Here is a 14,689-nt window from a genome sequence, read left to right as displayed (position 1 = left end):
AATTCCCCAGCCTCCCTATCTGAGCTTCCCCCTTTTCAGCTGCTACTCGAGAAATGTTCCCAAGAGGGTAATCGAGTTTGGCACCTGCTTGTGGAGAACTTGTAAAAATTGCTTCGGTTTCTTAGTTTTTGAGACCCCCCCTCCCGCCCCACCCCACGCGATAAGACCCTGTGCTCCTGTCTCAGAAATGAAAGCGTTCTTTTTGCTTATTTTTTTAAAAGATGAAAATGATTTGTAAATAAAATTCATTTCACTTTTCATAAGCTAAAGGGGTTTGGGCTTGTTTGGGTGGCTTTTTTTTTTTCTTCATGGCATTCAAAGCATTTTTTTTACCCTTGGTGGGGGGGAATTTTTCTTTTGCTGCTTTAGACATTTAGGAGTCCAGCTCTCCAGCAAGAGCATTTCTTGAAATCCTGTCTTAAGCCTGGATTTAAATCATTTAAATGCAAAGGGCTGCTACTGTGTCCTTATTGGATTTCTGAAGATACATTTGAGGCTTTATACTGTCAAATTCGAAAGCCTAAAAACGACCCATTTCATTCCCTTCTGCAAACCGTAAATAGTTATTACATTTCTTAAAGATAAGTGCTATTAATCCCACTTTATAGATGGGAAAGGTGAGGGGAAAGGGTGAAATGACTTTACACAGAGGGAAAGCCTCGTCCCTGACTCTGGGTACTAAGGTGACTATATTTATTTATTATTAATATTATATAATTAACTAAGGATAACATATTACTGATATTAACAAAAATATAATGAAAATCTGTTTTTTTTTCTGAATGCCAGGACTATAGCCTAAATCAATTCTAATTTTTGTTTTAAATTCCTTTTTTTTCTGTGCCAGAAGCCAAAATATTAAAAATGGCAAATAAAATAGTCTTAAAAACAGAAGCAGGATTACATGGAATAGTTTATTAATCTTCGTCTCATAAAAGATTCATTGATTATCTCAGGTTTAGAATCACTTCATCAGAAGAATCTGAACTTTGCCAAATTGGAAAAGAACACATCATTTTGACTTTAAAAAAAAAAAAAAGCTTACCTTGCATTGCAAGGCAGTTTTTCGCAAATGTGTTTCCTACGATTATGTAATTATTCACATAATTATAAAATGCATTTATGAAATTTGTAAGAATATGCCTCCAAACTTAAGTCATTTGCTTTTATGTATAATTCCTAGTCTCTTGAGGAAATTTTTTTTGAGGTGTTTTATTTTCAAGACTTTTTTCAAAGCATAATTTCTTAAAACAATTTTCTTTTTCACCAAGAAATTCATCACTAAGGAGAGTTAGTAAATGTCCTCTAAAAAATTAAACCAGAAATGAAATTTTGATGTTTGCTTCCTATTAGTCACATATAGGCCTAAAAATATGGTCTAAAATCCAAAATTAATTACAAATAGAATAAAATAATTTCCTTCCCCATTTGTATACCTGTATCTATTAATCATCCTCCCAGAATTTCAGAAAATAACAGCGATTAAAAGGACCTTCTCTCCTGCCTCTATATAATCCATTTTCTCATTATTACAATCTTTTTATTTCAGTTAGTTTTGGAGACCGACCAGCAGGGATACATAAATTTTTCTGTGTCTTCGACTGAGTTCCTAATTGATATTTCTTCAACTCTTTTCAAAGCAGCTATTTTGGCATCTACAAAAGACTTGGTGTCATCTGAGTCGTAGAAAATATATTTTAATCTTTCACAGCAGTGTTGTTTCTAAGATTTAGCATTTGGGGTAGCAGATGGAGTGGCAAAGAAGTTGCCTATAGGGGCAGCCCACTGCCTCGACTACTCTCCCGCCCTCTGCAGTAACTTATAATTTGAAATAGGAAAGATGCCGTCTTCCGTTGGATGCATTGCTGAGCTGCATGTTGTCAATCGAAGATTCCCCAGATCCGCTAATACGAGACTGGAGTGTGGCAGAGGCGTCCCAGGCTGCACCGCTGTGGCCTCTACCTGCCACCCAGTCCCTCTCTTCTTTTGCCTTTTCCCTCCCAAGATGGAGTGACAGTCAAAAGATGACTCAGAGAAGACCCTCCAAGGAAAATTAAATTTATATTTAAGACAACCCTAAATTCCCAGCTTGCAAAGTACCACCTAAATTGGTTTATGTCTTGCTTCAGAAGGGTACCCAAACTGAAAGAAGTGATTTGATTTCAGGCTTGTCCCGAGGGTGACTTTGAGTGGCAAGTCCCTAGGGCTTTCTGTGCGGCTCTTAAGTGCACGGCGGAGGCAACAATTTCTACCCCGTCGTACCTCCCAGTCAGCTCTGAATCACAGATTCCACCCAGGTTCTCTTTTAGAGCAGAGTTTTGTGTGGTCCTGCGGCAAATAAATGAATAAGAAGAAAACAAATAATTGCCAGAGGAGGGGCGAGGGGAAAAGGCTCAACTAGGGCACAAGAAGCTCCTCTCTGTTTAATAGAATCATGTCTGATTCACAACTTAACAACTTAGTCATGTTATTCTCTTTGGAAAGTGATGTTATTCTCTTCATTTTAAAATCTAAAACCATTTTCCTTCCAAAGTAGAAGGATTTATGAAGTCCTGGCATGTATGTAGACCAATCCTAGTATTTCTTTATGCTCCAGAGCATTAAAAAAAAAAAGAAGAAGGAGGAAAATAAGACGACTTGGAATCAAACAGAGCTGGGTTTGAATCCTGCCTGTTTGGTATTATTTGTGAGTCACTTAACAGCTCTGATTTCCATTTTTTCATCTATGAAATGAAGATGTCTACTTTCCAAAGTTGCTATGTGGCTCAACTGAAGTTCGTTGTCATGTATAAAGCACTAGACCCATGTAAGGCATTAATATTACTATTTTTTCTTATTGGTAACCAGGACTTAACCTTACCCCCAAGTCCAATACTCTTCAAGTGTATGGTTCAGTGTTAAAGCAGTGGGTGAGGCTCTCTTTGTGGAATCATGCCCTCTGCTATCCAGATGCCATCACTTACTGTGTCACCATGTCCTTCCTGAGCTCCAATTTCCCATCCATCAAAGAGGGATCACAGTACCTACCTTATAGGGCTGTTGTGAGGGTTAAACCAGATAGCACACGTGGAGTTTGGCGCAGTGGCTGGCACTCCGTAAGCAATCAGTAAGTGTTAGCTCTGGCTATTTTTACCCGCTTCTCCAGTCACCCCCAACTCTAGCAGCTCTCCCAGAAAAACCAACCTGTATTTAAAAGAAAGTCTCTCCTTTATTCCCCAAATAGGGCTGGTTCAGTCCAGGCCAGGTGTTTGTACTAGACGAGTATTGCGCCCGAAATGGAGTCCGAGGGTGTCACCGCCATCTCTGCTACCTCAGAGACTTGCTTGAACGGGCGGAAAATGGCGCCATGATCGACCCCACCCTCCTTCACTACAGCTTTGCTTTCTGTGCGTCCCATGTCCACGGGAACAGGTAAGCACGTGTCCAGAAGTATTCTTTCAAAAAAAATTTTTTTTTGAGACACTGGCAATGGTTTATGATTGGTCCTGCTTTTAGTATCATCTCTCACTCTCTATCCATCCCCATTCCCTCAGTAGTACAGACACACGCGTGTGTGCACACGTGCACACATACACACACACACACCGGCCACGCAAACACAAAGAACACACAGGTTTGAATTTCTTCTCCTTTCAAGAGACTTAATAGACGCGGCAAACAGGACTCCTAGAGTGGTCTCTGAAGTTAGGATAGTCTGGGCTCAAATCCTGGCTCCTCCATTTGCTAGCCATGACCTGGGCTGGTGATTAAAACCTCCTCTGTGCCACAGTTTTCTCCTCTGTCAGTCAGGGCTGATAATGACCTCATAGGATTGTTGAGAGGGTGCAAGTGGTTATAAAGGGCTCGGCGCCATGCCTGGAACATGGCAAGGGCTAAATAAATGTTTGCCTTTGTTGTTATTATCATTCATTCCATAAATATTTAACAATTACTTGCTGAGTGTCAGCATCCATGGTGAGCAAAAACTAGACACCAAACGAGGGCAGAGTGATATAGAGATTGGCTCTCTGAGAAAATGGAATGAAGTCCCATGGTAGCATTTAATAAGAGAAACGCAACTCAGCTGGGATGGCAGGGTGACAGGCAGGGCCTCCCTGAGGACTGAGGACTGGAGGAGGAGTTCAGTGGTTCTGGGCAAAAGAAGCAGCATGTCCAAATGCTCTGCAGAGGAAATTCAGGATCAGACACAAGCTAGGTGAAGCTGCAAAGCAAAGCTCATCGTGAACCACGGAGCTGGGAAGAACTTCAGAGATCACAGTGTAATCATAACCCCTTCTGTTTCTAAGTTTTGCAGACAAGACCGGAACATCAGTTCTCCTAACTCCATACTAAGTATTTTCTTTCTTTAGACCTTGCCCAGCTCCTGGAGGAAAAAGATCCAGGTTCTGAATAATGCAAAGCAGCAAATAATTTAAGAACATTACCATTTGGCTTTGAAGACATGGAATAAATTTCCACAGTGCCATAGCCAGTTTACCATCCCAGTGCATGGAGCCTCACATTACTATAAAGACAAGCCTCCACTACCACCACCCCCCTCCCCCAGGAAGCCCAACCAATAGCCAGGGAAGGCACAGCCAGGGAAAACGAAGTGGCTCCAGAAACCCAGCCTGTGATGAAAAAGTTGCTACTCTGGGGAAATTCATGTGTGGGAGAATCCGGAATTGACTGCATTTTATTTTGAATCAGAATTCTGTCAGTCATCTTCATCTTTGCAAGCTATAACACTGAAATATCTGTGGGGTTCGTGCTGTGATTTTTTTTCTCTCTCTCTCTAGTACGGCTAGATTTTATGAGATGCAACTTCAACATTTAGAGCTAGATAACAATAGCATTGCGGGTTTGAATATTTAACAGGCAACAAGGTTTTCATCACCTCCCATTGTTACCGTGCTCGCTAGCCCAGCACATGACCTTTCATTTGCATCAAAGATATTCACGAAAACTCTGATACCTGGGGAGTAGCTCTGCATAATTCTGCTTTTTATAAATATGTACACTTTGATGACTATCTGTTACAGCCTCTTGGACTGAATTCTTTAAAGAGAGAGAGAGAGAAGTTGCATTATATTCTCTGGTTTGTCACACTGTATTCTACATATGTTACTGAATAAGAAAGTGTTATAAAATAATGAAGTGTTTTTGTAAACTCCCTGGTAAACATCATCATGAATTATGATACACATTGTCTGGATTTCATATTGTAAGACTGCCACTTGATTCACAGTTAGGTTTATACATCTTGTCATGGAAACAGTTTTGGATTTCTTATTTTCTTTTCAGTTCTGATTTTCCTTATGCAAGTTTGCATCCTTTTTTTTTTTTGCTTATTATTTTAGTTTGAATGCATTTGCTCTTGCTGTTTGATGCATCCTTCTTTTTCTTTCTTTTGTTTGTGCATGTATGTGTGCTCTCGATTCTCCCATGGCTGACCACACTCTGTGCATGCCCCATGCGACCACCCCCTCTCCAAAGTCAACAAATGCATGTGTACCTTAGTGGGCTGCCACCAAATACAGACCCCGAAGGGAGCCAAACTCCCTCCCCATCTGAACCAGAGGCTAAAAAAGATACCAAAAAGGAATCCAAAAAAAGAAAAAATCCCAAAACCCAGGCAAATCCAGAGCCCAAGAGGTAAGAAGTTATGTGTGTATTCGCTTGTGTTCCGCGATGTCTGTGACCTTCCCCATCCCCTCATCTCTGCTACAACTTCCACCTTAGCCAACCGCAAGCTTTGTGTATTCCCAAAGTCTCTGTCAAAAGGTGTGTGTTTAAAAATCCTAACAATGGGCAAAAATGCTATGTATTAGGACTGAATTTGAGTCAGGTGTTTAGTGGACATTGAAAACATGTTCATATTGAAAAAAACTGATTGAACAATATGTAAAGAGAATCATTAATTGCTTTTTTAAGTGGCATCTCGTTAGGGGCCTGGTACCTTACCAAGCCATTCATAATAAGCAACTGGTGCTTTATAATTTTGAAATTATGTTTAAGGAGTGAGTGAAATAGGTTGGCTTAAGTTGGGTTCATACATCTGTAGTAGGTCCAACATTTTCAGCAAACCCCCTCTGCTCTACATTTATCTCATGAAAGAAATCCAACTTCAAATAATGATTTATAATAAAGACACCAAGTAAAGTCTATCAGTAAATTAATGACTCTTAGTAGAATCATTTATATGATGAGGTCTCCTTGAAAGCACTTTTAGATTCTTTGTAAATTATGTTTATCCTCTCCTGTTTCCTGTGTCCTTTAGAGATGCTCTCTTTGTGAATTGGTAAAATGGCAAATTGGTGGCTTTTTTCCTTTTTAAACTAGATGTACAATTATCTCCAGTGTTATCCTTATGTCATTCTTCACCTTCCGTATCTCCTCCAAATTAACATTGACATTTTAAAGACTTGTTGCTGTGGTTTGTTCTGATCCTAGCATGTTGAACTACACATAGTTCGCAAGGAGGTGTGCTCTATGCTTCAGAATGAGTTTATTCATTTGAATATTTCTATGTCCTAAAATATACAGTTCACTTACAGGTAGACTGAGTGAAAATGCCAATTTTCACTTCCTAGAGAATGTAACAGGCTGTCAATCAGTGTACTTAGGTCTAGCAGTGAAGGTCAAAGAAAGCCCTGATTCCATGTGGACACCCACCTTCAGAACTTGCAGCATACAAGGGTGGAGGTGGAGTGGAGTTTTTGTGTCTCCCCATGACCGTCATTCTGTGAGGCTGCTGCAGCTTGCAGCCGGTAAGAAAGTGCTAAGAGGATGCTGTTGGTGCCGGAAAGAAGCCTCTCTGGCTGCTGTCCAAGGTGCTGCTTTGGGCATGTTCAGCGCTGAAGCAGAGCAGAGAGTAAATGGCCATAACTTGCTTGGGTCAGACCTATTCCCTATGCCTTGAAAAACTACCTAAAATGATCTTGAATGGTATTTTGAGGCTTATGTGTGTCCCATGGTCTATGTTTGCATTGCATTTTTTAAGGAAGAAGAAATCATAATATCATATATCAGTTGTGTGGTATTCTGCAGTTTATAAAGTACGTTCTGTCTCATTTGCTCTAACATTTTCAGGTTAGCTACTTTTACACCCATTTTGCAGATGATGAAACTGAATGTGAATTTAAGTGGCAAATCCAGATACTCTGTGCCCAAACTCTTCCTCTTTTTAGTACATCAGCACTGCACGTAGATTCTAAAGGTCTGAGTATTAGAGCCTGTTCTGCAAAAATCTAGGATTATCATACCTCATTTCTGTGTCTCAGTTTTCTCATCTGCAAAATGAGCACATAGAACCATGGCACCTGTAATATCCCGTCAATGTCTAAAATTTTCTTATTGGGTTATAATAACAAGTAAAATTATCTATTATCAGATTTCATAAATGAAGTTTAATTAAAATAAGGATAATTACCACAATTTAATAAGAGTTTGCTATATGCCAGGCACTGTGTGAAGTGCTGTTCACATATATTATTTCATTTTATGCTTATTGCATCGTTATGAGATCTATATTATTAGTACCCTCACCTAACAGATGACGAGTTTGAGGCTGAGATAAATTCATTCACTTACTCCGTAGCAAATACACGTATGGACCTAATTTAAACATGGATATTCTGACTGTGGTGCTTTCATTTGTAACCCCTCTGTCTTACTACCTGCCCAGCATAAGTGCTTATGTATGGTGTGAGTTGCCAATTCAGTTATCTGATACGAATTTCAAAATTTCCTGGTGAGGCATTATAGCAGTCATGTGAAGTCATTAAACATTTTTCCATTTTTGTCTTAAAGATGTCCAAAACCATTTTGGCTCATCTGGTGACTCTGGCCTTGTGGAAGAAGCCAGAGTGGATCTGGAGTTTTAGACCACCTAAGGAAGAGTCTCCTTTGAACAGTAATTAACAGCCTTTCGGTCCTGGAGGGGGAGGGAAATACATTTTCCTGCCTCCTTCACCGGGATGAACACTATTTGCATGTGGAGATGTTATCTATTTTCTGACTCAGTATAAGAAGGAATTCATGACTCATGGAAACAAATTGCCCTTTAACTGAATTTAACTGAACAATAAGCCCATTCCTGTTGTCATCTCACAGCCAACTTGACTAGGTGAAAAGTCGCTTTTTACCTAATTATTAATTTTCTGCCCATTAATAACTCAGCAGCCCGAAGGATCCCTGCCCTAGTGCAGCTGGACATCATTAGTGACCACTCAGGGTCTGGTGACTGAGTTTATCCCGCCTTCTCTGGCAGCCTGTGCCATGTCTCTGTCAAACACTATGCCTGTTTAAATTCAGAACATCTCATTCAAAGTAGACATATCTGGTCAATAGGAGGATGTTTGCTGCTCATAATTCCAAGCAGTGGAAGATATGGAACCATCCATATGTTGGCATCTTTTAGAGCAGTGGTTCTTGGCTAGGGGTGATCTCTTCCCCAGGGGACACTTGGCAATACCTGGTGACAATTTTTGATTGTCACCATGGAGAAGGGTGGTGTTATCCTCATCTAGTGGGTAGAGGCATTTAGGATGCTTCTAAATATTCTACAGTGCCCTACAGTTTGTAGGGCAGCCCCCTACAAACAAAACCCTAAAAAAAAAATCAAACGTCCAGGTGATGCGCTGAAATTTCTCCTTTTTACTTGGCTTTTGTTTTCTTTTACACAGACTTATGCTGTGTCTAAAGGCATGACAGTTGCCACCACTGATTTTTGGCCTGTGCAGGGGTTGTCACACTCTAGTTTGCATACAAATCATACGGGGAGTTTGTTAAAATGGAGAGGGCAAGGTTCCCCTCCTCAGATAATTTGATCCAGCAAGTCTTAGATGGGACCAGGCACCTGCCCTTTTAATTGGTTCCTCCCCAGGTATTTCTAAGGCATTTGGTCTGCAGATCCTGCTCGTTCAAGGTCTTGGTGGCCAAAGTTGGCTGCACAGTGGACTCACTCAAGGAGCCTAAAAAATGCTGTGCTTTAGCACTACCCGCTAAGGTTCTGCTTTCATTAATCTGGGATAGAGCCTAAGCGTCATAGTTTTAAAATCTCCCAAGTGATTCTTATATGTAGCAACATTTAAGAACCACTGATTGAGGGAACATCAGTTTGGACCAGCTCTTTAAAACTGAACCCATTTTCTCAAAGGGAGAGGAAAATAAAGGGAAAATGTGAGTACATTCAGCTGGTTGCACTTGGCGATCATCAAATCCACAGATGTAAATCGATACATCTTCTCATTTTTAAATCAGCTCCTAGGGTTGCAGTACTTAATTTTCACCATAATATTTTTAGTATTCTTTCTAGATGACATTTAGATTCACATCACTTTGGTCACTGTCCCACAGTGACAAGGCAATCAAACAGCTCCGATGATTGCAAGTTGCGTCAATGTTCCTTGGATCCATTTATTACTGGGATTGGAAATTTTTCTCATTTACATTATTATTTAACATTTCTTGAATGCCAGTGCTGCTCTTCACATATGGCCTGCGGAGAAAGTACATTGTATCAGCAATTAACAAATCCATAATGCCAACCGCCCCAATCCAAAGTAAGCTGCATGGATTAATGAGTCTACAAGCAGATGTAAGAGGGCATGAGTCCTAAAAATCTCCGAAAATGAGTCCAAGGATTCTTTAGGGAGATGTGTTTGGAGCCAAGGTGCTGCTTGTATGTGGAGACCATGTGATCCTTGTGGCTTAGATTTGAGTAACTGAACAATCGGATGGAACTCACTTTTCTTCTCTGTTACTCCATCAGGGTCCCTAAGTCAATACGTGGTTCCATCCACCCAGTTGCCCAAGATAAAAACCTTGAGAGTCATCCTTGACACTCCTCTCTCAGCACATCACAAGGTTCAATTACCATGCCCTGTCAGTGCCCTTAGGTGCCTCTCCAGTCCATCCGCATCTCCTTCTCTTCAGTGCCACTACCAGGCTTGGGTCTCTGTCTTCTCGTCCCTGGACCACAGCAGCTGCCTTGTGAACCTTGTCCTTGCCTCCAGTGTTGGTCCCTCACTTCCAATCCATGTCACATAATGGTTTCCTTTATTTCTTTTTTGCAAATACCTACCTGGAAGTGAAGGATTCATTTTGCATAGGTATATTTTTTTCCTTCCACTCCAATCTCTCCTTTCTCTCCTTCTCCTTTCCTTCCCTCCATCTCTCCCTCCCTTTCTCTCTCCCCTAGTTACACATACACCCATCATGACATTACGTCTGGTGCTCTTTAACTCCCTCCCCCAAAGAGAGAGGAAAGACCATAGCTCTTTTTTACTGACCTCTGAATACAGCAGTTCGGTGGCAGGCAGGCATGGGTAGGGGACGACAGTGACGCTTACATTCCTGGTCTCATGTCACACAGGGACACAGGCATTATTGCATTTGTTGGCAGGAGCACGTGGCTGGTTGGCCTCCCAGCTCTGAGCAGGTGGCGTTGCCCTTACAAGTGGCTGAGTCATGCTCTCTAAATTCTAGAGAACCAGCTTCACCTAATTGGAAATACTTCTAAGAAGAAGAGGGAAAAAGTCTAAACACATTTCAAGTGAACATCTGCATCCGAAAGAGAAATCCTCTTTAGAGCTTGCATTCTAGCTTTTAACCCATGTGACTCTCTTCCTGAAGGAAATTTGCCCCATGAGAACAGCAAGGTTTTCAACTCAGACATAAAATCTTATAAAATGTGCTGAATTATCTATCCCATCAGTGCGTTCATTCTGGCCCATAACAAACCATCCAGCTAATGTGCATTTTCCTTCTGAAATTCCACCGGGGTGTCCTCATTCAGTAGTCAGTGGATTCGTTGGTGCAAAACATATTTTCAGATGTCACACCCTTTTCACAGTGTGTGTTATGCCCAAAAGCCACACATATGACTGGTTAGATCACCCAGAAGTCTGTACTTAAGGTCCTCAGGTGTTCGTGGTGGAATTTAAAGCCTAATTGCCTAGGTTTGTCTAGAAATAAAGAAACACACGTCTTCTCTTCTTCCTCAAATGGCAACCACATTCTTTGAGACTGTTCGGTAGGGAGAGGCTGCTCCATCACCCCCATCCTTAGAGTGAAGACATCTCCTGATATTGTTGGGTTATAGCTACATATTTAGAAAGCAGTAAACAAATCAGAAAGACCTCACTGGTAGATTTTTGCCCTCTCCACACCTCTTTTTCAGATCGACTGAAGCCAACCTCGAGAAGCGTCAATGCACGTTTGAAATGTTGTAGAAATTGCTTGTTGTTGCTTCTTGTCTTACTCTGTGATACAAACGCTCTGATGTATTTGTTTTAGCAGCATGTCTGAGCCCCAGGGCATCAGGGCGTAATTAGAAAAGGGCATGGGCTGGAGAGGGGAGGGAGGGAAAGGGGCGAGGCGGGGTTTTCATAATGAAGCAGTGACTACGGGATATGAGAGTCCTAATTACAATGTATGATCAACCTAGAGTTGATACAGACCATCCAGAGGAGACAGTGAGGATGCCTTCTTTTGAGGCTTTGGTGCTACCTTGAATTTGGAGTGATGATCTGCTCAAGAGAGACAAAGGAAATATCCCACACTGGGATTAAACTCAAAAGTGTCATTCTGAAAGTTGTCAGGGAGAAGGATGGCTAGAAAAAAGTCAATTTAAAGAAGAGAGAGAGAGGTTAAGAGCGTGTGCTGGGTCTCGGTGTTCTCTTTAGGGACCATCGTGAGAAACGTCTATGAAAATAATTCTGTTCCACTCGGACCCTTTGAGTGCTCATATTTCGGGGCTGGAACAGTTTTGCAGCAAGGAGGATTCGGTTAGCGTGCTTGTTTGAGGACATTTTCGTGGCTCCGTAACGCGGTCTGCAGGCATGCATCCACTTGGAGAGAGAAAATATATCATGTTTACGGCGCCTGCACCGGCATATGTGGACATTTGCATTTAGAGAGAGAGTGTGTTCCCGCCTCAGCTCGGGTTTTACCCCTTGTTGGGAGCGATAGGAGCTTAAAGCTGGCTGTATGCAGACAGGTGGACCAGGCACTCTTTCCTCTTTTGTTGAATCAATCCACGCATTTCTTTCTACACCAGGTTCTGCGCTCAGTCACCAAACAGACGCAGCCTCGGAACACATCAGTCATAGTATGCTTTGAGTTCACTTAGTAACCTGACATCTTACCTTCCAAACGAAGGTTTTGTAGCCCAGCTTTACAAAATTATGTGGAGAGCCCCGTTAACAGAATAATTAAATGCTGGGACTCCGTGTGCCCACCTGGGTGTGGAGTGACAGTGTAATAACCCCAGAGAGGTCAGTTCACTTCCACAAAAACACGGTGTAGCTGGAATTCTTTGGCTCGATTGTTCACGCTTAGTTTCAAATATCGCAACAAAATGTTTCCCATTAAAAGCCTAGTGTTTAATTGGATTGGGTTAATCCTACAATAGACGTGAATTAACAAAATCCAGCTCAGAAACATTCTGGGGAAATGGAGGATTTACATACCGAGTTCTAAAGTGTGGGCAGCTGGGTGAGGGTAGTTGCAATCTGACAAAAAAAAAAAAAAAGGTTGGGGGGGACACAATTGTAGATGTATTATTATTTGTGACATGGCTCAGGATGGGAGGCTGTGAGGAGAGTGGAGATGACAGAGCTGGTGTTAACCACTGTGACAAGGACTTGAAGAGCAGCCGACCTGACATCCTTCCTCTCGTGCTGCCGAAAATGTCAACTTTGTGAAGGACAGTGAGAAAACGGTTTGCCGAAAACTTGAAAGGTGGATCCCAGAGATGCCCGCCGTGTCAGATGTGATATAGTCTGCCGTGGCCGGGGAGGCCCGCTCCTGGCTCCGATGATGGCCTGCAGGTGGCCCGGCGTCCAGTCTGCGACGGGGCTCCCGAAATGACTGCACTTGACCTGCGTATTGTCTCAGGTTTGCGGGATCTTGATCTACAAGAAGTGAGTGGTTAGCCAGTGTGCAGTTAGGTGGAACCAGCAACCGGGGACCACATTTCCTTTCGTGTGTGTGTGTGTGTGTGTGTTTCTAAAGCTAGATTCGAAGGCATCAACGCTTCTGCTAAAATTGGGAGCATGGGAACAAAGGGGCTATGTGCTTTATGAACTTCCATCAGTTCACTGTACGTACCAAAAACTAACTCTGGATAATCTATGCAAAAAGGAGTTGATTGGGACGATGCCAGGAGCCTCAAAGAAAGGGAGGGGGAAACTGAAATCAAGGAAGCTGTGGAAAATAAGCAAAAAGTACCAAAGCAATGGTTCAACCCTTACCTGCATATTAGAATAACCCGGAGAGCTGTAACATGACAGTGTGAAGGCCCTACTACAGACAGACTGAATCAGAGCTTCAGGGTGCGACCTCTCAGAGCTCCCTCTCCTGGTTCTAAGGTACAGCCAGAGATTAAGAGCTACTGACCTATGAGGACAGGCTGCTGGGATGAGCAAATTCCACTTGTCTCTTTCATCCTCGCATCATTTACTTGATGTAAAGGTCCTAGGAAGGAGCGTCCAGTTAGCTGAGTGTAGTGTCTAGACCAGCTTCGAGGTGCAGGGACCACGGGAGGTGGGGGCTGACCTGTAGGAAGTCCTGCAGCGTTGACAGCGGGAGAGTAGGCACCAGAATTTCCCCTGCCCTCCCCCCAGGAGTACCCACAACAGAGCCCAGGTCATTCCTCCAAAGCAAACTCCAGCGCTGTTAGGAAGAGGCAGTGGACCCCAAGAAGTGTAAAAATACAAGCAGAAAACATAGCACTCAGGATATAAGAGGGCTGAGGGCTCGTAGGCGTGACTCCGAGTAAAGACACATCTCGGTCTGGGATTAAAACTCCTGCTTCTTCCCTCCTCTTCTCTCATTCTTTGTGATTCCTTAAGTGTTAAAAGTATTGAGGAAAGAACACGATGCAGAGCCAGTTTTATGACAGTTATAGAATCAACCCCCAAGTGTTTCCAGCACAGAAAAACAAAAGCATGGCTTCAGAGAGACACCAGTACAATTCTTCTATTTATTTTGCAACTAGCCCTGCTTAGAATAGTACCTTGGAAACAGTGCAGATGCCACTTTGGGAAGGGATTACTGGCTTCAACAGTGGACCATTACTTCTTAGAGAAGATCTCTGGTTCCATGTTCAGTCTCTTCCAAGGAAAATTGGGAGCCCTGAAATAAAAGTACCCTTTAAGGTGTTCAGGCCACCCACCCAATATTTTCTTGCTCTAAGACAGAGCTCCTCCAAGGAAGGTTCCCCAAACCCAGCAGCACCAGAGAGCTTGTTAGAAATGCAAGTTCTCAGGCCCCACCCCAGATCTACTGAATCAGAAAGTCCAGGGTGGTCCAGCAGTCTGAGTTGTCACAAACTTTCCAGGTGATTGTCAGGCACACTCAGGTTTGAGAATCACCGTTCTAGAAAAAGTATTTCATTGCCCCGAAATATCCAACCCGGATTTTTCAGTTAGTAGACCCATAGAAATCTACCTAAACCTGTAAAATTTACATTGGCAAATTACAGGGGTCATTGGAAAAGAAATTGATGTTTGACAAGATTTTCAGTAATAATTATGAGAAATCAGACCCCTAACAAAGGGTACTTTTGCTTTCTGATTGATAGAGTGACAGCCTGTGATCTTGGATAAATTCTGTTATTCCTGCCCGTCTCTTCCTCGGTTTGTGAAATAATATTCACTGTTACCAGCATCATTTCAGAACATTTCCGGCAATTACAAACAAA

At 42.2% G+C, this 14,689-nt stretch overlaps 1 protein-coding gene across 3 annotated transcripts in view; it reads left to right on the top strand.

Annotated features, from left to right (window-relative positions):
- CADPS (calcium dependent secretion activator) overlaps window positions 1–14,689 on the top strand; it is a 414,447-nt gene that overhangs the window by 276,521 nt on the left and 123,237 nt on the right. For 2 of the 3 annotated variants that reach the window (XM_072941600.1, XM_072941599.1), the window contains exon 13: window positions 3,224–3,411. In XM_072941600.1, coding sequence (XP_072797701.1) covers window positions 3,224–3,411 — 188 coding nt within the window. Of the gene's footprint in view, window positions 1–3,223; window positions 3,412–5,475; window positions 5,635–14,689 lie in introns of all 3 variants that reach the window. The other variant, XM_072941598.1, reaches the window with a different exon arrangement.

This window comes from Vicugna pacos, chromosome 17 (genome assembly GCF_048564905.1).
Source record: "Vicugna pacos chromosome 17, VicPac4, whole genome shotgun sequence".
In the NCBI taxonomy this organism is placed as follows: Eukaryota; Metazoa; Chordata; class Mammalia; order Artiodactyla; family Camelidae; genus Vicugna; species Vicugna pacos.
The sequence above is the reverse complement of the archived record's forward strand: the minus strand, read 5'-3'. Positions and strand labels throughout refer to the sequence as shown.